Source organism: Vanellus vanellus, assembly GCF_965231255.1.
Source record: "Vanellus vanellus genome assembly, chromosome: 1".
Classification (NCBI taxonomy): domain Eukaryota; kingdom Metazoa; phylum Chordata; class Aves; order Charadriiformes; family Charadriidae; genus Vanellus; species Vanellus vanellus.
The window spans coordinates 162,025,076-162,051,727 of NC_138905.1; the positions used below are offsets into that span (position 1 = coordinate 162,025,076).

The 26,652-nt window shown below is 37.4% G+C and overlaps 1 protein-coding gene across 1 annotated transcript in view; it reads right to left on the reverse strand.

Moving 5' to 3' along the window:
* The window catches only part of PCCA (propionyl-CoA carboxylase subunit alpha), a 296,132-nt gene that overhangs the window by 165,395 nt on the left and 104,085 nt on the right, over window positions 1-26,652 (reverse strand). Inside the window, exons 10-14 of the mRNA XM_082498677.1 lie at window positions 26,492-26,594; window positions 21,885-21,979; window positions 15,529-15,679; window positions 4,958-5,101; window positions 3,369-3,443 (exon numbers count right to left, since the gene is read on the reverse strand). Coding sequence (XP_082354803.1) covers window positions 3,369-3,443; window positions 4,958-5,101; window positions 15,529-15,679; window positions 21,885-21,979; window positions 26,492-26,594 — 568 coding nt within the window. The remainder of the gene's footprint in view (window positions 1-3,368; window positions 3,444-4,957; window positions 5,102-15,528; window positions 15,680-21,884; window positions 21,980-26,491; window positions 26,595-26,652) is intronic.

Sequence of the window (26,652 nt, forward strand, 5' to 3'; positions counted from 1 at the left end):
ACAGACATACTCCACACATACTTGAATTAGACTGTGACTTTTGTCTCCAAAGTATTATATATATATAGGCTATATATAATATATAGCCTATAAAGTGATTACATGTAAGTGTTCGGGGTGCTTTACATACACATACATGTGCAGGTAAGCATTTATACACATACAGCATATTTTGGCAAAGAATAAAGACATATGAAAGGTGCATAATTCAGACCCAGAGTAAGCAGGTTAGACCTTGGAGTTAATGTAAGGCTTCTGAGGCGACTGACTATATGCTCTACCTGCTCTTTGTTTCTGTTGATACACAACATACACACCACTATACAATTTACACTTTTGCCTAGGTACAAAGCCCTGAAAAATGAAAAATTACAGTGAGAATTCAAAATTCTTTAATAAATACAGCATAATTTCCTTTTAAAAAAAAAAAGTCCTCTGTAGAAGTCCTCTCTGAAGAATTTTCATAAAATAAACTCAAGATGACTAAAAAAATGACAGCAGAGAAGAAATACATTTAACATCTTCAATCCTCTCTGTGGTGCTTACGTTTTCAGAGCCTGGTAACAGTAGGTGATTTTATAAACTATATGGTGTGACAGAACTTAATGAATATTGGATGAAAGAGAAACCCTAATTCAACAGATACTTGCTATAACGTTGCTTAACTTGATAAATAATAGCAATACTTATTAGACCTCCAGCATTTACTTCTGCTTAACATATTTTCTTTCTTTTATTCAGTATTTAAAATACCAAAGAAAGGCTATGTTTCAAGATCGTACCGTATCCCCCTGCTCATGGGTATTACAGCCCCCAACGCTTTCATTGCTGTTGTACTACCATTATGCGTTATTACAGTAGGACAACAGTAAACAGAAAGGTAAAAAAAAAAAAAAGCTTAAGAGGGGAAAAAAAAAAAGTACAATCTCTGCCCCAGTCCTGCAATGAACTATTAGTGCATCAAATTCCACTTACCGACACATACAGGTTCTAGCATTTCTCAGTTCTTTGCCATATCAGAGTCTAAGAGTTTTCTCTTTCTGGCAAGAGTCATTAAAAGACCAGACCACCCATCATACTGGCAAAGAGCAATGCTGGAGCTCTTCAGATACAGCAGTACATTTGCTATGTTGTGTAAGAGCACTGAACATGAATGCTCACTATCGTAATACGGGGGTTTGTAGTTACCTACCTTAAGCTTCATTAAAGATGAAAAAAATGTTACATTGACGAGTACCATGTTCTAAGGAAACCGCAGACTACATGGCACAGTATATTCCTATCTATGGCTAAAAAAAAAACCCCTCATCCAGCCATGCACACCAGTTCCACTAGCTTGAGCAGGTGACACACAGGCACAGGTAGACAGTCAGAGCTAACGAGACACAGAAGAAATTAATTGAAAATGCATTTGGTAATACACTACTCATAAGCCAAACTCGCTGAGACATACTACAAGTCTCCGCTAATTTTTTTTTTTTTTTTAAGCCAACTAGTTGACAATTTAAAATCTAAAATGCAGAAAACAAACACTGTGGCACAATGGGCCTGTAATGCTGAAATTTTTTAGTCATATTAATTTTGTTCTTAGGGGCATGACATTCTCAGGAGAGAAATTAGTTTCACAGTGGCAGAAAATATGTATTAAGACACCAAACCATGAGCATGTACATGAAAATAGCTGTTCTATTTTTAAAATGACAATAGGAATAAACAGAAAGAACAGCCTAGACACTCCGTATGAGCTCCTCAAACCTTTGCTTTGAAGCCTCCAGCGTAATTAAAATTTCTTTCTTCGGTACCACGATGGACCACGTGAAGCGATCAGGCATCTCCCACCCTTCATTTTCAATTCACCTCTCCCCCTAAGCACAACTCCCAGCCCACCCCATCTACCTGACAAGTGACAGCCCAATCTGATTAAATGCTTGCAAGGGAGGGGACTCATGGGCCTCCATGACAGGCCAAAAGTGATCACCATGGAGATACATAATTACAGCTGTCAACGCGTCTACTGTCCTGCTGGCATCAATTTGATTGCTCCCAGCAATAATGATAGACAAAGCTTAGTGTGCACTCTCCTGCACCCAATCACTTTATCTATTCCGTGGTCCATTTAGCTGACATGCAACATTCACACAAGCAAATAACAGCAGTAAGCAGAACATTTAAGGCATTTTAATTGTTTTTTCTTTGTATGGATGGCTTACAAGCGCAAATGTTATTACATAAAACTCCTGCTGCAGCATTAATTGAAGAAAGATTTGGTGGGACAAAGACTGTAGGGGGTATAGTTTGTCCATTATCACTTGTACTTTCAACAGGTCTCACGTTTGGAAAATTGCAAATTGCAAAAACTTGCAAGGGCAAAATGTTTGACATCCTGTTAGCTATTACAACATGGTGAAAACTTCTAACAACCACTGGAGTATTCATTATAAATTCATATTAAATACACTCTTTGTTTCTTTAAAAAGAAGTTTAGATACATCCAATGATACCTTTTTCCCTCATCTCCTCTTTAAGATCACATAATGCCTTTTAGATCTTTACAATTTTTTTTCTGCTTTCAGGCTTTGAACACAGCATGAAGCCTTAAAGACCAGAAAGGGTCAGGTCCCTTCGGAAAGTACACGGGCAAAAACAATTTAAGAAGCGAAATAAATCATATATCCAATAACATCTCCACATTTAAGATTCCTCCTGTAATCTTTCACTATTTTCCGTGCAAGCAACCAGACTGAATAATCGCATTCACAGATGGTACAGCCTTGCCATTCCACTAACTGACACAGTGTCAGGTATATGTGCACTTATGACTTAGACTATCTTGGTTTTACAGAAAGGCGGTGTCCTCGTTCTTTACGCATAGCAGAAAATACTGTTTGTTAAACAGCCGTTCTATTTAGTTAGACTGTATCCTGAAACATGTAATAATCACAGTAACAAATTTCCTCTTTAAAGTCTACACAGCTAAACAGAAAGCACTGGCAGTTTCTCACCGGTGTCCCCAGTTCTCTGTGGTTAAAGAGCTGACTCAACATTTCACTGTCCTTTCTAATCACTGCAGTATTTTTACTTAAGCTGTGTTTGAAGAACTTAAGCTTAAAATTATAGAACATGACAAAATATTTCAACATATAATGGTTTCTTGTTATACACAATTTGATCATTTTAAATCCAGTTTGGAACTGTACATTTTTAAACACTTTTTCAGGTAGCACAAATAAATATTACCATGTTCTGTCCCTCCCTCCCCGCCAAAAAGCTGGAAAAAAGGCCTTATTTACAAAGCTGCTGAGTACTTATAGTCTTTGTCCATAAAACAGACACTCAGCACATAAGAAAAGCAGAACCAAGTTACTTACACTTGGCACGTGCAATGGTTCCTGATACTGAGAGAGTTTACCAATGGATGGCAGGCCAAAAGATTTGTAGGGGTCCTGAAATAAAATTCAACATGGGAAAGCATTAAGCCTTTACAGATGCAGAGAAAATAATATTAAATAGCTTGAAGTCTAACAGAAACCACTGCTGGAGTAACTTTGTTTTCTTCCCCAGAATTACTTGTGTTGAAGTACATTTCTTCATCCACCAACCCCTGTGACTCCAAATAAAGAACTCTTCCATTGCAGTAAAAAAGCAGGAAAGAAGTGCTCTGCACACAGCTACAGTACACTATCAAAATATACAAAGATGACATTTTCATTTTTCACACTGTGCCTTGGAAGAAGGATGGGAAAGTACTCAGAAGGGAGGAGTTGAGAAGAGAGTATAAGGAAAAAAATTCAAAGATACAAAAGGCAGTTAGAAATTCCATTATCTTAAGAAATCAAACTGACCTTTATGCCTTTGGAAATCTATATAATGCAATACCAATATAAACTTAATAGGACAGCAAATAAATATATGGCCTATAGAATACCAAATGCATGGTAACGTGGTTGGATCCATTACTTATAAATGTGAAGCAAGTTTACCAAAAAAAACCCCAAGCATCAGTTACTCCAGGGTAAAGCCTACGCATACTCAGAATAGCTTCCATGCCAATCACAGGGCAAATATTTATTCTTTATTGAAATAGTTCCTAAAACTTGCGATCAGTAGAGCAAGTTGAAGATTGTGTGCATGTAATGAAGAGAATGAAAAAACCAACATAAATTAACATGTCCTGGGTCACAAAAGCTGCAATAGTTAAGCGAGGGAAAAAACATCTGCAGGTGCTGAATCATTTTTGAAATGCATGGTTACCTCAAATGTTCCTAAAATAAAATGAAGGAACCAAAGCATCATTTTTTTGTTAACAAATCTTGATTTCCATGTATCAAAAGTGACAGCAAAAAGACATTGCCTTGAGATGTCCTAAACATGCTTGAAAATGAGGTTTATATTTTAGGAAGCATTAAGGTGAGCTAGAGAGTCGTACTGTAGTTATAAAGTTATTGGTTTGGAATGCACTTTAAAAGTTTGTCCTAGAAATTATAGTTTCAGAAGATATATAACTTGCTTTTTCAGCAACCTATTAAAATGTTTTGTTACAACAACAAAAATTCTGCAAGCCATTGGATTTCAACTGTCTTTTGAAGACAGTAAGTTTCAAGTACACAAGTTAAGAAACCTGGAAACACTAGTTAACTGTAGCAAACAACTCTGGCACCACATCGTTAAACGTGAAGGAAACACAGCAAATGACCTTAGAAACAAACCTCTTTTTTTTTCTTTTTATCACTTTTAATTTTGATTTTCAGAAAAAGGTATGCTGAAATCCATACTGTATTTTGAATTTAAAAGAAAAATTCTACAATTCTGCAAAAGCTCATTAAACATTTGTGTTACATACTCTAAATCATGACTTTCACATGATATTCCTTGACTTCACCTTGGCATCTATCCACACCTGGGTATTATTACTCCACAATTCAACCACCTACCCTCCTCCCCATTACCACTTATTTACCTCAGCATAAACTCGACATTCAACCGCCCAGCCGTTGATGGGAATATCAGCCTGTTTGTGCCTGAGAGGGTAACCCTTAGCAACACGGATCATTTCTTGGACTAAGTCCAGGCCGGTAATGCATTCTGTGACGGGATGTTCAACCTGCAAGGTCAAGAACTGTCAGTCAGTAGGTAAAAAAAAAAAAAACAACCCACAAAACAAAACAAAAAAACCCACACTCACCATAAACAAACACAGATAAACAAGAAATTTGACCAGCCAAAGAACAAAGAACACATTCCCATCTTGGTCTTTGTCCCCAGAAAAATTCTACTTGACAAACTCCAGCAACCACCTTGTTTGCAGGGAAACCCCAACAAAATAAAACCATTAGCAGATTCCAGTAACTAGGAGCACCACACAAAAGGGAAACTATAGAGAACACCTAGGAGAGTTTGGGGTTTTTTCCACTTATTTTTACAATTCAAACGCACCTGGTGACAATGTGTTAATTTTTCTTTGTTCAGAAGATTTTCCCATTTGATTTTGTTTTGAAAAGACTTGCACTGTAGCCATAAATATATTTAAGCTGAAAATCTCAAAGTAGCTGATAATCAACCCATTCTGCTACACTTAACATGGCACGTACAGGAGCCGCTTTACAATTTTCCATAGAACTAGCCTACCCTAAATCTCACCCATTCGCCTGCTTTCACTAACCTGTCCTGACAAGCAACCAGATTAGCGTAATCTTGCATCAGCGCAGTGTAGCAGAAATGAGCAGATGGATCCTTCAATTCCTCCCCCCCACCTCCAGACTTATCTGTTTAGTGCTTAGCATGCACAATAGCTGGGCTGGACCAGCAGAGTCACTCTGCAGCTCTCAGCAAATTGCTGCTAACGGCTTTGGATGATGCTGCCATGGGAATACCCGTCGTTCACACTAACCCCGGCATGTGCTTACAAGCATGCACACATGTGCGCGCATATGCACATAGATGCTTTCTTCCTTGAAAGGGGGATATAAATGGACACGTTTATTAACTTTAAAAAAACCTCTTTAATTAGACATAGTACAGTAAAAAAGCGCCCCAAGACAGGAGGGCGCACCATACAGGTGAAGTAAGACAGGCACGCTAAAATTTTGTTCTTCACACAAAGACAGCTGTAAGATTTTTCCATATAGAAATTACGACAGAACTGCCATTTTTATTATAAAATATTTTTGTCCCAAGGGCCAAAATACCTTAAGAAAACGCACTTCACAATGGTTTCTCTATCATGAGATGTCATATTATGTACATTCTGTGACACAGGAAAAGGTCAGTGACCAAACCACTTGCCTTTCTTCCTTCAGCTACACTAGTATTAAGGAAAACATTTAGTCATTATAATAATCTTGTGGTTTATCAGAACAGGAAGATGCTTTGGTCTTTAAGAAAAAAACTTGGTAAAAATAAACAGATGGCATCCATAATTAGCCCTGTGTATGCTGTGAGTTTGTTTAGAGTTTCAACAACAGTTTAAGACGTTTTGACATAATTTTAATGACAAATCATCACTGAAACAAGCACCTATTCTTTGAAGGATAAAAGTGACATTGAAATGGGAATCTGATTATACAGTTTAAGGATGTACCTTTGGGATTCAATCTTGATTCTACCCAACACATGATATTCTCCAGTACGTCAAGCTTAATAACAGTATTTGGAAAATCTAGGAAACATCTCAGTGTCTACCCTGCAGTGTTAAATTGAAGCAATTCAATTTCTATTAAGACTTGAAGTTTCTATTAAAGCTCCCTAAATTTTAATAGAAAGTTACTTAGCACACATTCATATTTGGACAACAGAACTTATTTACTTATTTTGGAATTTAAGTTTTAAAAAAATTACCTTGGAGTTTAGAACATATTTGGAATTCGAATATTCCAGCTAATTAAAATACAATGGGATTTTTTTTTTCAAAGACTTTTGCATTATTTAGTTATACTCTCATTTTTCTTGGATTGCAATTGGCATTCCAGGTTCAACGGCTTCAGTGTTGTTTTCTGCTTTATTGTTGATGATCAAAATAGGATGGAATGTTTCTGGATAGAAAAATATTTTTGTTGTTTGGTTCTTACGACTCACAAACATTTATTTAATCCATTCTTCAATACAGATCTTTGACTTGGTCAATATTTTCTTCTGTTTCTTCAAAATACTCCCTTTGTGTCTGCACACAAAACAGCATTCAGAAAATATGACGAGGAAAAATTTTTGAGGGTTCTTTTGGGGTGGGGAGAAGTTGTTCTGCATTCTTTTAGGACCGTGCTTCAGCTAGTGCTGTTTAGGCATAATATAGACAGTACCACTCATCTCGCTAACTTTGGGGTACCAAATATACTTAAAATGCATTTCAGTATACATTAAGACCATCAGATCACCAAAATGGGGTAGAAAATTTTAACCTTGAAATGCTAGTTCACTTATTTGTAACTAACCTCTCAGTGAGGTGCGCAGCTCAAACTGCACTTGTTTTAGCATTTGCAGTTTTCTTTCAGCAAGGGGAGGGCAGGAGGGGGTCAGTATTTTTAGCATTATACAGAACATGCTTCAGCATACAGTACATAGATGTTAACAAAGCAGTAATGCCATACCCTGGTTCAACAAGCACCCTGCAACGAGCTTCTGGAGGTGCAAGAATCCACCCACAGAGGGATACATGCAGGATCTGAAATTAAAGCTCTAATCTTTTACAAAGCAAGGAAAGATGGGAGTAGAAGTGAAGAAATTAGACCACTCTTCTCCCTCCCCTCCCAAAAAAGAAAACACAGGCATCATCATTCCCTACTTATGAAAGCCCCAGAATAACTGTCACAGCTATTTGACTAATATTAAAAACTAGGCTTTAAACATTTTCCTCACTTTTCAGCCTTCTACTTCATGTGTCACCCTTGTTTTACGTACCTTTTGTATTTTCTTCTATTAATTTTATGCTATACCTCTTCTCCTTCAACAGCCTTAGCACCCATAAAATGGTAAGTAAGGTCAAGGACTACATTTTTAAAGAAATGAATGCAAGTATGCTCACAGAGCTGAATCACACTCAATTGATCAACTCTTCTAGCTTTGGGCCATACTCAGATTTTGTAGTCGGCTGATCTGAGATCTTACCAGTGAAGCCCCAGTCGATAAGGTAAGAGCCAATGGTGGTACGGTTATATTATAGTGGGTAAATTCACACATTATCTCTGTCCTTAATACAAAGGGCAAAACCAGACATGTCTGCAGCAAGCAATCTACAGATCATAGCTATATCAAGGCAGCTGTACTTTTTTCTCAACAGGACAAGCAGAAAAATTGATCAGCGATAACTCTCAATTAGTTAGCTGTCGGAAGGACCACCTTTAGTACCAGTTCCTTTACTTATACCAAGTCTGGTCATAAACAATTTATAACAAATCATCATTTCAATGCACTTAAGTACCATACATACCTCCTTTAAAAAAATGTTACTCCCCACTTTGTGATACACACACACACACCTCTTTCTCTGAAAAAATGCCACTGATGTTTCTGCTTTCAAGTCCATAAAGCCACAGCTGTTATGACCAGCAACATCCATACAGGGTAAAGGTAAATGCTTCCCCTTCATACCGGATCTACTCTTCTTCAGACACCTCACAGAAATAAGCTTACCTGTGAGTACTACAAGTGTTTTTGCTTCCCTAACCTCTTTCAGCTTATACAGCAAGCAATGCTGGTGGCAAAGCCTGTAAGAAAATGACAACTAAGACCCAGTTTATAGATGGTGAAGAACATACAAAAGAGCTAGAGGCACCTGCCAACACTGCAGTCCAGTTAGCATCTGTTCCAGTATGGAGAGGCTGCTGACTCTCATCCTGTTCTGTGACTGCCAACTGTCTTAAAGCTTTACCATACTGGGGTTCATCCACAGCTACAAAAAACAGTCACTCAATTTTTATGAACAATTGGAGTTGAGTTCAATTAGTGATGACTGCTCCCCTTATATTCAGGGGAATAATTTCAGGACACATTTTTCTCAAGACCATCAAGGTACTCAGATTTAACAGCAAACACTTCTGGATATTCTCACAGATTGCTCTCTTGCCCCTGTGTGCATAAGGCATCAAGTTACTCACACACCAGTTGGAGCATTCAAGCAGACCACAGCGGCCAAGAAAATCTAAATTTCAGCAGATTTAAAACTACAGCCTATGTCACCCTTACTACTGTAAGTCCCTAGTTGGTGTCATATACTCCTTTACATTCAGATAAATAATCTTAAAACTAACTTTCAACATACACCTCAGTTTCCAGGAAACACAATTCACCTGGAATCCCACGGGCTTTTCTGCAGCAGCCAAATCCAGTATCAAGTCACCCAAACCCATCAACTTACAGATGCTCCTCAGTCTCCTTTTATTTCAGTAAGCCTGGTTTCTATTTCGCAGATCTGAACAGCAGAGGCGCACACATGTTCTGCTCTTCAGGTATGCCAGCTTCCTGACTACTATAAGCAGGAGCACCCTGGGGTCACATCTTTCCGCAAAATAGTTCACAACAGCTATGTACGTGGGGCTTGGGGGCACATAGTAAAAAACAGCTTTTCAGAAAGGCTGCTGGAGAACAGGCAATGTTTGGACTAACATACAGAATGAATGGAAAGCACACAGGAATACTTAAGAGACAACCTCCTATGTTGTCTTTTTCTATAGGCATAGTACATAATATGAATACTGCTTATTTTCTCATTTATTAGTATGTGATTGAAGAACTGAGTGCAACCAGAACTACAAAAATTTCCATAAACTAAGATGCTCAGGTAGACTTTTTATTGTTTCCTATGTAAGATGTTGCAGAAATAAAATCTAATGCACAGACATCTAATGCCAACTAATTTTTTAACAACAGCATATAACTACTTTGAAAAATATTTAATCTAAGATAGCTTCCTGTGAGGAAGTTATCTTCCAATAACCATTGATTCAGTTTTGTCAATTTTGCTTTGCGAGGATAGGATTTGTTTCTTTATTGTACTGGACAGACACAGGTAAGAAACCGCTTAGCCTATGAATACTGAATCTGTCTTTTCTGTGTTTTAAACAAACAGCACACACTTGATATCAGTAAGTTATCTCACAATTTCAACATAACTTTCTCAATTAACATCCCGCACTTAAAAAAAAAAAAAAAAATCTCGCAATCTCAGTAATTCTACACAATTTTCTTTCCACTACATATTCCACGTAAGAAAATAAAGAAACTTGCACCCACAATGCCTACACTTTCTTTGCTAAAAGATATAATTCCTGCTTTCTCTATATTTAGAAGCACTATTAAAGCTCTCTCGGACTACTTCATTCAAGGTGGCTCTGGTCACACTGCAGCCATTCTTGGGTTTTCTTTACATCAAATTCACCAAAGGAAAGAAACTAACGTACCCTTTGAAGAACGATTGTTTGTTTCTCTACGTATTAAGAATGAAGGGAAACCTCCTTTTTCTCTACGATTTTATTAGTATTCTATGATAGTTATGCGGTAACCTTGTCGCTAAGATATCACTCCATGCCCTGGCAGCACTGTTAATGGCATCTTTCAGATTCAATGACTTACACAAACAATGTCGTTCTCTTCTGTCAACAACAATTAGCAATGCTTTTCTGTAGTTCTTTTAGGAAGCCTGAAAAGCAGACAACCAGTAGCTACATAATGGAAGTTGCATTAGGAGGCAAGAATGTGGCAAAAATCTGGTTAACTGTTGTCGGCTGACCCTCTTGTGTGAAGAAGTGTTGTTTGGCAGCAAAATCACCTTTTCTTTCAGTTCTAAAAATGGCCATGAACAGCTGGTATAAACTGTGTGCAGAATGGATTCTGGTGGGCTTAGGGGATTGGTAATGGGATAAGAGACCTTTCACCTTTAGGTCAGTAGTTCAAATTCAGCCCAGGTTAGCAGCAATTGAAAGTCTTTACCATCTGACACTGTTCGTTAGTCTATTTAAAATGACTGAAGCAAAGTGTCACAGTAAAACAAGATTCCAGTATTAAGAAATATGAAGAGTCTCAGCAAACAGCAGAAACAGTCGCTTGAGACTTTGCTTTGAAATCCTGCCATTCAGACTTCGCAGAAACCTACTCCTCTGACTCCTGACAGCCCCTTTTTCCTGACTGCTCCCGTACTCCTGCCCACCTATCACAATTCATCCTCCAGGCAGTTACGCACACCAAGACAACAAAACCACCTCTTGCTGTCCCACGGGTCTGCTACGGATGCCACAGTGACCACCTCTCTGTGGTTTTAGCTGGCAATCCAGACTCAGCTCACCACTTCGCTATTTATATGTTACTGCTACTGTTTATATAGTGCAGCTGCAATATTTTCCAGCACTTCTCTCCTTCACTGAGCAAACGTGTAGCAGGTGCTGCCTAATGATGTGCAACAGAATACAGATACCATTAAGAGACTGTTAGAACCAGCAGTTTATAAGCAGTGGAGCTCCAGACAATCACCAACAGCATTTCTACGTATTTCTAGACATTTCCCAACCATGCTTTTTATACCTTCACGAGTAGACAAATAGATGAAAAAGGAGGTAGAAACAGGCATGTTGCATATAAAAATCCTTCCTGTCTTTTACATCAGGCACAGCCAGTTTTGTACAAAGACAAAGCCCTGGAATATAACATTTTCCAGAGATCAGTACAACCTGAGGAAAACACTGAAAGTAATGAACAAAAATCTTCATGCTGGATAATGTTTTATGGGTGTGCAGAAGTTTATTTACATTCACCTTATGCTTTAGAATCAAGTGACTTTAAGAGAACTTGAAAACATTTACATAAAATAAATACTCTCTCTACAGTTAACTGTAAAATAAAAACATAGATATGCCATTTGCTTTCAATAAATCTTTTACAAAGATAAAAATTAACTTTTAATCCCTAAGAAGTTATGACAAAAATATTCAAACTGTCACATTAAGAGAAAACACACTGCTACTCAAATTACCATATTCCTCAACTCCCCTGTGCTGAATACAGTCTATACAAACGATCTTTTCAATCAGATTACTCTAAGCAAATTTGGTCATGTTTTGAGGAGGAAGGGAGTGCTCAATAGTTATTTGGATCACACAACGCATGGGGGAAGCAGAAGGTTGGGAGCAGACCCGAGACACAGGCGTACAAACTGTATTCAGGGTAAGTTGTCTCTTCATACTGCTCATCAACACTTTTCTCAGTTGTCCTCAAGACAACAAGAGATGCTTCTCCTTTCAAGGTACTACAAACTTCTAGAATATGTGATATTTTCCCTTTGCTGTCACCTATTGATTTATGTGTAAGCAGCTTAGCCACACCGCACACCCATGTTAACAGATATTCTTTATTTACAGACTGTAGACTCTCTTCCCATAAAGTCAAAGAGGAACATTTCTAATCTTCTAGTGAAAAGCAGAAGAGGCTTTTCTGGTGAACACCGGCTTTTCTGGTGAACACCGGCTTTTCTGGTGAACACCGGCTTTTCTGGTGGTAGCATGATACGGAGACTTTGACGCAATTTGGAAGTTAGAAAGGCTACCAGTCTAAGGGGTGAAGAACTTTTTATTTATTTCAAAGCTCATGTTTGGCTATTTTGGATTCTGACTGCCTTTGATTAGGCTGATGACAACTAAGTAACACGAAGCACACCCCAGCATGCACAGCTATAAGGAATCAGGTATTCAACATCTGGTGTGCCTCAGTGATCCTAACAGTGGTAAGCTGCCTAAAAACCACTCCAAAAGCGCCCTAAATGACAACATACAGAAGTTCTCTTGTAGCTGCTAGGGCAGCCATTTCTATGTTTTCTTGTGAAAAGCAAGAATAACTAGTTTTGCTATGCAATTATTCAATCTCACGTTTCATACTTATCAGCTAGCCTCTGAAAGATGGCAGAGCAGCAGATACAACAAAGTACACTGCCAACAGCACAGAATAAATCATTCTAGCTGAATCACTTGGAGGGAGTGAAACATCTGTAACAGATTTGTGTAGCATACAAGAGACAATGGAGCTGATTCACCAACTTTTTTCACTTTCTAACTTCATATTGTATTGCAACAACACTTAAAACAAAAATTAAACAAAATATAAGCTTCCTGTAAGGTGCTACTTACACTTTTTTGCTGAACTACATAGCAGAAATGGTATATTCCCAAAGAGTTCCCCAAAAATACAGCCAAATAATAATACAACTCTCAATTACTGCGAAACACTTTACAAAAAACACTGGAAGCTATCTGGACAGATACACCAAAAGGAGGGAGGGGAGAAATCAGCAGGCACTGCAAAGTATTGGACATGGTTTAGTTAGCTTTACACAAAAGTCTGTATCTAAAGTAAAAAGGCTACAGTAGTCTAGCTAAAGATTGGCAAATGTTAAAACAGATGCAGGAAATAGTATAATTTAGTGGACACATTCTGATTATGCTGACAGGTAGCTGTCTGTAATGCACACTAACAAAAAGCTTATAAGCATCATTTATGGATCAGATGTCCATCATTTAGGAACATTCTTTCAGCTGTGGAGGATTCAGCCAAAACAAGGGAAGCGAGCCTGTTAGCCAGTGTTCACAGTTAGGAGACGCAAAAGGAAAAGGCTAAATACAGGGACATCTAGAGACTCTCCTGGTTCTGAAGTTAAATCCGGACAAGCTTCATTGAAGTTTCTATGTTTGGCTCTTAATAGAAGGGAGAAAGAACGAGATGTTAGTTGCATAACTGTTAGCTGAACAGAAAGTAAAACTTGAGACCTGGGAGAAGTGAAAGATCAATTGGGTAAGCCTGGGGAAGAATCAGAGAAAATTACTACTGTCCAGCCTCAAGCTGAAATGCTAATTAGAGACACTACACAGTCAGGATAGAGGAATTAGAGAATACCTACACAAGTACTGTAATTTAAGATTAGTAAATTTCTTTAAGAGTTGGAAAGAATGAGTCTGCTGTTATAAGGGACTGCCAAACTGCTTAGGCTATATTTCAAAAGGAGTCTTTAAAGATGGAATTGTAAAGCTTTCTTACTGTGTATGTGGAGACCTCTACAATTAAGCAAGTTTGAGGTTTGGGACTTCGAACACTTACCACTGTGCATTGCAGGGGGAAGGAAGACACCACAACACAGCAAAGATAACATCTTAAAAACAAATAATAAAAAGAATCAACTCCAAGGATACTCCATCCCTAATTCCATTTAGGAATTGATGGACAATAATACACTACAGCAAGGAAATGGTTTGGAACTTCTGGTGGGTTATGCAAAAAGCCATAAATTAATTTTCTTCTACATAAACAAGAACATGGAAAATCACTAAAAAGTGTTCTCTCAAAAACTACAAGAATGGGAAAAGTGTAAAGAATATCAAAGAGACAGAAACTCTTTGTAATATTTTAATGAACTATACATTGCCATTAGCCATCACCCTCTCTAACCGAATCTAAGGTAGACCAGATTGTGCCTAGCAAACCCCTAGCAAAAGCATCTGACATATAACTGCCATGATTAATTCCAAAAACGAGGCAAGGCAAATTTTAACAGCAGTCTTCCCTGGTACGGGGAAATCTTCCCTGCTGCCCCTTTGTATCCCAAATCCTCTCTCACTTCTTTATCCAAAGCATAAATTTACCCAGCCGTTACACAAAGTCATGCAAAGATGTCAGAATCTCTTTATGCTTTATCACTGTCCACATGTACAAGCAGCAAGCAGGACACAGACCCACCTAAACGTAGCTAAAACAGAATATGAAGCTAATATGAAGCTATTGCTTGATTCCCCATTCCAGTCTTTCTGGCATATATAACAAAGTTAGAAAAGGAGGATAAAGATGATGGAATTTACTTGCTTACAAGTTGAACTTTCTTCTTACCTTTGAGAATGATATCCAGACTAAGTTATGCACCTGCTTTCTTACACTATGACCAGAAATGCATTATAGCAGTCAAATAAGAGGTAGAGGGGGTTTTCAATAAAACACTTCGTCCATTCATTTGAAGTGTACATTACAACATCTACTGTTGACTACGTGAGTTGTTACAAAAATCCTACACCATAACAGCGTGGTTTTTTTACACAGTTGCATTCCAGTCACAATTTCAATCATATGCAGATTGCTAGTGTTTTCATTGCTAATATATACACATAGTGTTAATCACCCTCCTAGAGAAACTCAGCAAGCAATCATCAAAGTATAAAAAAGAAACTTCAGGGACCAGTGGGGAAAAGCATCAGAGCACAGTGGCTAGCCACTTACTGTGAACACACAGTGGCACTTAACAGTGACCTCTTGCAAGGTCTTTAGGTCAAGTGTAACAAAGAGCAAAAAGCTCCAAATGCTTACTTGAGCGCTGTGCAAGGGCTCACTGCTGCAGTCTTGTATATGCAGGCTTATTTAAGTGAGTAGATCTTTTAAGTTCAGTGGGAAGTGCTCACACACGTCAAGTTAGTTATGTCTAATTCTTTGCAGGAGCAGACCCCTAAGTATGGAAGGAGGTTATGTTCTGTTTTTTTAAATAACACATTTCTGAATCTGTAGAGCTGTTTTTCTTACCTGAAGTCTAGTATTCATTTCCAAGAAGTAGAAATTCTTACTGGAGTCCACAAGGAATTCTACTGTTCCAGCAGATGAATATTTTACTGCTTTAGCAAGAGCTACTGCTTGTTCTCCCATTGCTCTTCGAGTTTCAGGGTCTAGAAAAGTGCTACAATACAGAAACAATGCCTTTCTTTAGTTAAAAAAAAATGATAGTAATTAAATCACTTCATCTTCTGCTTAAACTATCACCAAAAGAGGACAGAATTATTTAAGTTATGAAAACACGTCAAGACTGTCAAATGTACGCCTTTACATTTATAGTGCTCCTGAACAGATCTACTGCATGCTTCACTATTACTGCTAATGTACAGGAAATTCAGGATCAAAAACAGTATTCTCTAAAATACAAAATAATAGAACCCAACTTTTTTAGAACACTAAGATCTATAATAATGCAAGTTAAATGAAAATAAATACATACAAATCCATGATATTTTAGAAGGTAACCCTCATTTCCAAAAAACTAACTAAAAAAAAAAAAATCCATCCAATGGAAATATGAATACCAAAATACAAGACAGGAGGTTTAAGGGGAATTTGTTTTCTGACTCTAAATTAAAACAGCATGGCCATTTCATTGACATTCTATGCAATAAAGATGTTTTGGAAGCTAATGAAGTATTTATTTGGGCTTCTTATGTGAGTAAGACCGCAATGAAGAAAATTTGGGAATTCATAGTATTTAACTAAGACACTACCAACAATATCATGACTTAAACCTCCATATCCCGTATTTACTCTCTTAGCTTGATTTGTAAGCCAAAGACTCGTCAACCGTATTTGCTAATTGCAATTCATTCCTTTCCACAAATTCTGGACACATTCAAGGGCACCCGAAGAGCAGCTCAGCTACCACCTTGGGAGCCACTGCGTACACTGCCCAAATGCCAAGCTTTCTCATTCTAGGAAAGCAACATGCCGCTTCCGCCAGTCAAGTGAATTGAAAGACTCGGGAAGATACATGTTCTGCTTGGTCCTCTCCTCTCTACTGCAAATTCAGATTAACCTATGCAGATTGTCAATTTAGAGCTAGAGAAATTTCTGTGGCTTTCAATCAAAGCTGTGAAACCGCTTGCCCCTCACCCTGATACACTTTCCTTCAATGAAAGACATGTAACTGTTCATCTTATATGAGCTCATAAATAGTATTATATTTCTGTCCTGACTTACATTAGACGTATAACTCGGCTATCATTTTTAAAGTACTTTTTTAAGGGAATAGGAAGTCATTTCTACCTTACCTCTAAGTTGCTGCTTAAAATGAAAATACCAAATGCTACATATTTCTTGAGGTGTCCTCAACATCAGATCCTAATTCTGCAAAGCAGCAGTCAGGAACCTCCATGTAACTGAAGTGGCCCCATGAAAGTCAAAGAAGCTTTCTGGGGGTGCAGAACTGCACTCTGACATAAGCCAGTGCTGGGTCAGGACTTATATTTCAGTACTAACTATGGGTTTTTTTTACTGAAACCTGAACTCACAGAAGAGCTAGAGACTTCCACCCCAATGAACTATATTTGACATGACACAAAAAGTGAGGAAATACCTAGGCAAACTGGGAGACAATGGAATACCTTTCTTCATGGGAAAAGTGCTACTTCACACCTCTGTCCTTGCAGTGCCCACACAGGCAGATTCTGATGGACAGTGGGGCAGGCATTTTCAGCATTTAGGAAAAAGTTTCTTTCTTGGCAAACAACAGGATCAACAGGAAAAGGAATTCGAGTCTGATCCCAAGAAAGCTATCAAGACCCTACAACAGATCAATGGAAGAAACAGAAGATGTGCAAAACCTATCAAAAAAACGCACTGATAATGTACAATTTTCATAATATTTCTTATTTTGATTCAATAAGAGAATACTACATTACACAAAATCAACAATCTATAATTCAGTTTGGGGTTTCTGCAGGGGCTTTGATCATGGAAGGTCAATGATGGGCTTATGAAGAACAGAACCTCTTCAATATCAGCTTCATACTCTATTTCTAGAATAACCATTATTACTTCTCATATAGATGAAAGACAGTTACTCCCCCTTATTACAGTGGTGTCTTCCCTATGTTTGTTAAATGTAGGTCTGAGATCTCTCTGTTCACCTCCTGCTGTAGCCAAAGAATGGAACAGAGGTGTCACACTGCTAAACTTTATCTCTGCCACGTGGTTTAGCTTTATGTTCTAAAATGACTGGATCATCCCTGCAATCAGCTAGGTTAATTAACCATGTTTTCCCATTCCCCTCTGCTGCTTTACCTTTTGTATACATTGTTTCTCCCTTCTTTAGCAATGCACCTTTTGCAACTGAAATAACTCTTCCCCAATCTAATTAGGCATCACTTGAAAACGTAGCATTTTAAACCTAACTTCAAATCTTTTTCTCACACATATACCTGTTATTCTTTTGACCAAATAGCTCCTAAGGCAGCATGAAGGCTGCAAAATAAAAAGGATTCGCAAGATAAAAGCACAAAAAAAAAAAAAGATCAGACCTGACATTTCACTCATAAGACCTTCTTCAAGCTATTGTAAAGTTGATCAAAGACAATACAGTTGGTTCGTTCCATTGTTTCTACATCCAGAGAGATGACCACATGGGCAAGATGTTACCTCTCCCCTTCTAGTTCATCAGATAATGTTTCCCAAAATATCTCTATCACCTTCACTCAGATATAAGGTTGAGATTTTGAAAATAGCACAACTGTCAGCGGAAATTTACGGCTCAGCTTAGACAAAAAAAAAAAAAAAAAAAAAAAAAATCAATCACATTTACCCTTCCTCTGAAGATACAACTACACTAGGAGAGAAAAGTACCTTCATTTTCTAAATGTCAACGTCAGCTTACCTGCTCTGGTTAGGCATACTGTTTGTTTAAAAATTTACTTACCTACAAAAATCATTCTCCTTTGAGATATCTACTATGTACTACCACACCACAGGCATAAATAAGCCAAAGGATTTGAGGACGCAGTTTTGCCCCCATATCTAAACCATGCCCAAAGTCACAAACAGAATGGGCTCACTGTTTCTCTTAACCCCAAATCCTTCAAGGATTTCTAGACAGAGCAATAGGAAATGCGGAATCTGATATGCATACATGCAGCACAAGTCTACGGAGAACTTGTACGTAGTCTAGTCCAATAATATACCTTTCTGCTAAGTTCTGGCCTATACACATTCATTCAAATTGTGGGTGGCTTCAAGTAACACCTTGGCAGTTAAGCTGAAACATGATCCTGAAGTACTTGACATCATTCTGAGATCTTTCAGAGAGAGCTTAGTGCTTGAAGAAAGTGAAAGAAGTTGCTATCTGTGCACCTTCCAAGGACAGAAATGTTCCTGAGAGAAGCTAACAATGGAGCATGCAAAAAAGGTCACAAAAATACTTTAACTGTTTCACTTGTATTCTAATGCAGTCACTTACTGGTAAAATAGCCTCCCTTTTAGATCTCCTGCCTCTTAGATCTTTCTGTCACAGGCAGAAATAGAAAGAAACATTTTTGTCCTTTGAACTGGAACTGAAAGAACATCTTTCAATTTAAAAAGACACCACAAAACTAATATCTAGGATACATAAGTCAATCTCAACTCTGAATGTATGCAGTTAGGAAGAAAAAAAACAAATTATTTCCTGCCTGAGATGAAGCTCAGGGAAATTTTGAGAAATTGTTGAGAGACTGTCCAAAGAATCACCTTATTCTGAAAGTCTTCGATGCTAGGGTTTAACCAAAGGACACTGAATCACTGGATAAAAGTAGAGACAACAAAGCAGGCAGCTAGCAAGTTCTAAGGACTTGCTCATTGTGGATGCTAATATGGATCTTACATTCTAGGTACAGAATACAACGGCGGGGTGCTCTTCCATCATTACTTGTCCAGGAAAAGTCTGAAAATATACAGAACGTTTAACACCCAGTGTCCTAGAGCCCAGCATTTTGAGATATGATAGTTAGAGACTGCACCTTGAATATTGTGTTCAGTTTTGGGCCCCTCACTACAAGAAAGACATTGAAGTGCTGGAGCATGTCCAGAGAAGGGCAACGAAGCTGGTGAAGCATCTCGAGAACAAGTCCTATGAGGAGCAGCTGAGGGAACTGGGGTGGTTCAGCATCTTCCAAAGAGGTGTGAAGCTAGAAGCAAAGAAAGTTACTGTAAATCACTGAAGTTTTGTGTAGCACTAACTTTGCCCAGCACTAACTAAAAAGCTGGCGATGATCAGATGTGTCTTATTGTCTGCACTTCCCAGACAGACACAGTAGGACAACTGACTATGTTAGAAGGGTATAAGCAAAGTTTGTTGGTCTCCTATTTGAAACTGGAGGGACTGGCCACCAGAAACACCAAGGCTCCCCTTGAATACTGTAACCTCATCAGTGTGAACTAAAGAGCTTTCTCTCCTCAAAAGAGAGACTGAACTTCCCTAGAAAAACTGGAGATTCAAACACAAAATGATCCCATAAGGGTAAGTTCAAAAGCTGCAGACTTAGATTTAAGAAAATCAGAGAGATTATTCTCAAAGCCAAAAGGCCCTCTTAGGGAAACACCATCATACGTAAAAGTAAATCATGAGAGGCTTGAGAACAGGCCAGAGTCAAAACCCCTAAATTGTACAAAAGACAAATAAACATTTTAGCCTATAACATCCTAGCTCCTGGGCTTCATAAGCGAAAAAAGTTTCAACCTATCTCAGAGCTCTTAATGCCAGTTACCATTTAAAATAGGAGAAAAAAAAAGGACTACTGAGGACTTCATAGTTCCTCCACCCAACTGTGTAAGAAAAGGTGTTTCCAGGAGACGCTAATCAATGAGATTAACTGAAACAGCATTCACAGGAAGGACTAACTTCAGGCTTTAGGGTCTCTATAGCATCTCACAGAAGTTAGTGCCCTGCTTAACTGCAAGAGTCTTGTAACCCTTTGTAAATAAATGGATTTTGCAGTCAACTGCAAGTGGCTGTAAGGCAGATAAGGCTTTCAAAGCTGTCAGTAAAAGTCTGGCAGAGTCTGAAACATCCAAGAAGAAGGAAGAAGAGTTTCCATGCCAAATTTTGGAAGCTATTGACTCGCCCACACTCTTTTGTGGAGTTATAGAAGGGGATGAGAAAACTTATTGGCAACTCCAACAGAGAAGCCCAAGAAAGTTAAAAGGCTGATATTTCTGATGAAATAAAACACTCTGATCACAGTTGGCTGGTGAGAGAAGAACATATCACTCCTTTTAATTGACCACAGGCATGGAGAATGAGCAGGCAGTAGTGACAGGCAGTGTCTTACCTGTACTCCCGAGGCAAAAGACTCTAAGTGCTTAGGTATGCATATATACAGGCACACATTATATCAGGACCTGAAGACTTCACATTTCACAAACAAAAATGTAGTAAGATGATTAGGCGTAAGGCTTCTGAGAAATCCACAACCACTACCAGGAAGCAGCAAAAGCTGTCTAAGCACTTATTAGTGGGTTTGTAGCCTTAGATTTAAACTTTAGTTTTTAATTTAAAATCTAGGTCATAAACAGTGCCAGTCCCACAATTATTATCCAACATTAACTTATATGCTGCCTCTAAATAAACATCATTTGAATGATGTGTTTTTCCTCACATCCTCAATTGTTGCATCACATAGTTCTGTGGCTATAAAATAAGGGTGAATATGTTACACTGGGAATTCCCATGGATAGTGATATACCTATGTGTGGTTTCCTGAAATCAGAACTTCTTCCTGCCCTTTTTTTCTACACATGTTCTCTGATGAACGTCACACAACAGAAAACACAGCAAGACCATACCTGGCACAGCAGCAAGGTATTTCAGCTCCATTTGAAATCAGTGGGATTAAAATAATTTAGTACTTTTGAGTTACTGGACATCTACATCTACAGTTCATTACTATGAATGGTACTAAAAATGGCACAGAGAATTCAGCACTTCATGTTCCATTTCAAATAGAAATAAACAGTATTTTCTGTCCTTCTCACAGTTACTATAAAGTATCTCAGGTATCTTAACAAAGCCATCTCACATACTATATATTTGATTGGCAAGATCTATTTTATACAAGATCATGAAAAAAGTTAACACCACAATACCTGTTTTATTCTTACAGAACGACATCACGAAGCAAGATCAAAACACCCTCAAGTACCACATCAAAACTGCATTACAGTCAAATGACGGTAACTTAAAAACTACAAAGAAAATAAGTGTTTAATAGAGTAAGATTTGCTTGCATTTGTAGAAAAATATAAAATCAGCAGCTTTCCAAAAGTGCTTTCACAGTAACTACGAAGTTGCATCAAGAGTCTAGTATACATACCTCGGTGCTTCCTCCACAACTTTTTGGTTTCTCCTTTGAATGGAGCACTCTCTTTCATTCAACCACAAGGCATTACCATGTTTATCTGCCAAAACCTGAAACAACAACAAGCTGCTATTAACAAGCAAAGGTATGCATATGGCCTTTGGACATTATACTATTATATAGCATTCAGTTTCATTTAAAAATCTTTTTTTTTTCTAATCTAGAAATAAAGGTTGGGAAAAAATGCTAGTGTAGAAAATTAATTGTATAGGAAATACTAATTGAATACCTCTTCAAATTCTGAACAGCATTATTTTAAAGCCTCTCTATATAGAGTCTATACATTGCAAAAAACCACTCACTTCAAAATTTATGAGAAGCTCCCAAAAGTTCAGAAATCAGAAATAAAAAGACTGAAATAAGATTAAAGCTACCTTTTCAAGCATTTAAAATTGTACTGCATAATGAAATTACTCAAAAGCATATTGTTAAGCAATATCTTGTGTCAACGAAGGAGAGAAAAATCTCAAAGAATGCCAAATTTTGTTCCTGGATTACAGCCAAGTTTTCATAAGCAATGGCTAATGGACCTTTCTTAGTACAAAAACCACAGCACTTTGTCTTTAATGAAGAAAACAAAATCTTCAGAAACTTTGCAATCTTTTATTAAGGAGAATAAGGTTTGCTACTTCCTCAGTACTTTCAATGGAAATTAAAGCAGTAGTTTCTAGGAATTTCTTAAAAATCAAGTGTCAACTACAGTTCTCGGCTGCAGCTTCAGTTCATGGAAGACTTAAACATACAGTCAAGTACTCAGATGCAACTACCTAAATTCCACGTTAGAAAAAAAACACAAATTGGGCATAACAGAACCTAACAGAACTCAATTGATTCTGCAACTTCAAAGTGGACAGGAAAGTAAGAAAAGGAACTCTACCCCTTTATGAAATGGACTGTACAGTGCAGCTATTTCCAATACCAGGATACTGGATTTGAGGATTCAAGTAGATTTCTTCCAATATGATGATGTTATACTCTACACTTATTCTTGAAACAATTTCTTTCATTGCAGACCACACCTGCTCCCTTTCTTCCTCATAAAATTTTCCTTTTCATCCATTTTTTTCCATCTATCTTCCTGCTCTGATCTGCGGGAACCTGTGCCAATATTCATGCTTCATTCTTTAATAGTGCAGTTCTACACTGAAAACTGACAGGATAAAAAAAGAAGACAATCTTCCTCAAACTGTGTGAACTCAACCATATCTACTCACATTTGTGACAACAAATCTGTATTATTCATTATTACTTTTAGCACCACAGAGCGAATATGGCACTAAGCAAGATGAATTCCTGCATCTATGACACCAATGTTTGCTGATGCGTGAATAATCTGGGTAGATGTGACAGCAAACAAGGCACTGATCTCATGAAGACAACCTGCGTGCACTGTGCAGCACCGCATCCATAGTGTTCCGCACCCTGTAGGATCAGATATATCTTTTCCTCAGAAATTCTGTTGTGCTCCCAATAAACTTATGGAGCTTTCCATGGAAAAAATCCCCTCCGAAGAGTTCTACAAGATCGATGACTTTGGGACCCCCTAAACTACAACGTGCCCCAGAACCCTCTCCCCTACCCAGGGGGGAGGTTTAGCAGTGGCCACGCCAGAGTACTCCAGCCAACTGCCAGATTCTGTAACAGGCATCTCAGGACAAAGGAAAAACAAAACAAAAAACAAAAAACCACACACCACCACAAAAGTAGCAGCATCTAAAGCAACTTCTTAACCAAGTCCTAATTCATCCAATCCAGAACTAAGTATCACAGAGCTCTACAGGAACTCATTTGGGAGGAGAAAAGATTTCTTTTGTTGTTGTTCTTTAATATTAAAAACAGTACCTCTAGGACATAGCACGGTACTTGGACCGAAAAATCACTGTCCTGCAAGTACAAGGAGTCATTCTGAGTCCTTCTGCTTCATTGCTACAAAGTCCACAATCTTACACAGAATTCAGCCTCACCAAAACAAACCAAAAAGCTTGGAATATTTCAATAAAAATTAGTTCCTGTGCTTCGCTTCTCTCTATATATATTTTCTGACGTGGATAATAAAATATTTTTCAAGCCAACTAATAAGTATTTTCTTTCCCTTCAGGACATTTCTTGTATCCTACTTAATTTCTGCAACCTGGATTTTAAAATAAACGTTTTTCCATTATCAGCTAATACAGCTCAAAAAGAGACATGCCTGAACATTCATTATGAAAATGTATTTACAAACAGAATAAGCCAAACAACATCTGGTGTTAAGCTTTTACTTTCATTTTGGATCCACTGTTTTCATTATCAGAATCTAAACAAGATACTTCATAAAACAATTATATTCCAGAACACATTTACAGAATGTTGAAATCATCATCCGAGGTGTAAGATCCTAATACACCTCCCTAAAAATGCATGTCACAGCTACAGCTTTTTTTCTAAATATCTAAATACCCTTCAAAGAAAAAGTCCTGGTTTATGGGATTAGATGATTACATTAGTATGTGCTATGCATATCTATATGCTAAATTAATTAAATATACTATATTGCAGTATTTCCGACATGATTTAGCTAAATTCTATTTACAGTTGTAGGACTGCTATTAGGCCAAGTAATAGTTAGACATTTCATGTGCTCTTACTTTAAACTCGGGTCTTTTATATCAGATATTTCAGGAGATCAAGACTTCAAATCAGTTCAAGCATAAAGTCTATTTGGACTCTATTTTCCTGTTAATTGTTTTAGTCTTTTCTCATGTTTTACAAAGTGATTGTTTTATAGCACAGGAAACCCCTTATTTAACAATTTTAAGTACTAATGCTTTGGAGCTATATGAGAATGTTAAAAAAAGTTCTATTTAAAAGTTACTGCTAAATTAATAAATATTTGGCATCTGGTCTCAAATTGTTTGTATATTTAGCAGTTTGAAAATTAACCAAGGTCAAAGTCCTAAAGCTGATCAGAACATGAAGATAAAATGATCTGCTACAATATTGTTAAAAGGTACTATCAAAGTGTTTGTCTAAGGAAAACAACGTTCATTGTACACTTATTATAAATAAAACTATAAATTATTAATGGAAAAGCTATTTTGTTTAATCTAGGTGAAATCATTCACGCTGTTCTTAAATACAGTACAGCCTAATTTTTTTGAGGCAACCTTTTTTACACCTAAAGGAATCAAGATGATATAAAATCTGGCCCCAACTCATGAAAGTACGGAGGAACCAATCTCATCTAACTTTAGTAATCAAAGAGTCAGTAGGAAGCTGTTGAAGTTTCCAAATCTGCAAGCACCGAAAGGAATAGATCGTTAAGGTGTACTGATTTGCATACAAAAAAAAAAAAAAAAAGAAACAAAAGACATAAGTAGCCAAAAATTACTAGCCATGGCAAGAGAATATAGAAAGATGCTCTAGCAATCTGACCTCTTTTGTAACCTAAGATCAATGCTGAAACTAAATGTTCACTATATACCTTTCGTGACCCTTCAAAAAATAACAGGTTGGGGTTTAAGTTTCATCTTTACACACTGGTTTTTTCATTTCATACATGCAATAAGTTAGCCTGTGCACAGACAAGTTTTATATGGAAATATAAAATAAATAAAAACATAGGAAGTATCAGGTTTGACTGGGCACATATCTGGCAGAGTAAAAAATGCTAAATATTTCTCTTTTACAAATCATTCCACACTATCAAATTTATTGTTGTTGGTTCATTCAGTTATTGAGCTACTGTCAAAATACTTCAGGCTCTCACTGTAAAAAAAAAAAAAAAGCCACAACTTAGAAAGTGTATGTTTTGGACAAAAACAATTAGATTTCTGTTGAGGAAACTGACATACTCCATATAGATTTCTTGTCAGGAAGATTATTTCAAGGCTACTGGCAGACTGGATTTAGTTGCCTACATCAGATCAAACACATCACAAATTTTAAAATCATAACTTTGTTAAAAAGTCTGTCCAAAACAAAAAAGTCTTGTTTTGCATTAGCACATCTGGCTTACCACTAGGCCCAATAAAAGATATAAATGGTCACAATTCAGAAGTTAAGGAGAATATACCCGATTTTGAACCACAAACTGCCCAAACTGGATACAAATCCTCCTGAGTTCCCAGGGAGCATTAGGTACTTCAGAACAGAATCCTAAATACTGACAAAACCACCTACAGCTTGCAAGAAAAATTTTAAGCACAGTAGTAATTTAACTCCTACATCCTCTGCTGTGCTCAAGCAATGCAATCAGGATCCAGAGTTCAAGCTCCAGCCCTCAGGACAGATGCCTACAACTTTTTTTTTTTTTTCCAAACTAATTGAGTACGGTTCATTGTCTTCCTGCTAAAGAAAGGCTAGAGAATAAAAACAGGAAGGCTGTATTGTGCTTGATAGCCATATAGTTTGAGCAATGGCCCAAGACACAGGAAAACACAGGACTCTAGGCCTCTTTTAGTGGAATGTTTGAAACATTTTGAACTTTGATTAGTTTAGGAGTTCAAATCTTAGTAACTAAAAAATAAATAAATAATAATAGTAATAGTAATAATAATAATAATAATTATAATACTACAAACCTGGATTTCTATGTGACGAGGGTTATCAATGAACTTTTCTATCAGTAAGCGATCATCGCCAAAACTTGAAGCAGCTTCTTGAGACGAAAACCTAAAACCTTCCCTTAAATAATGAAAGCAAAAAGAATAATCTGTTAATAAAAAGTTGTCGAGATTTGAAG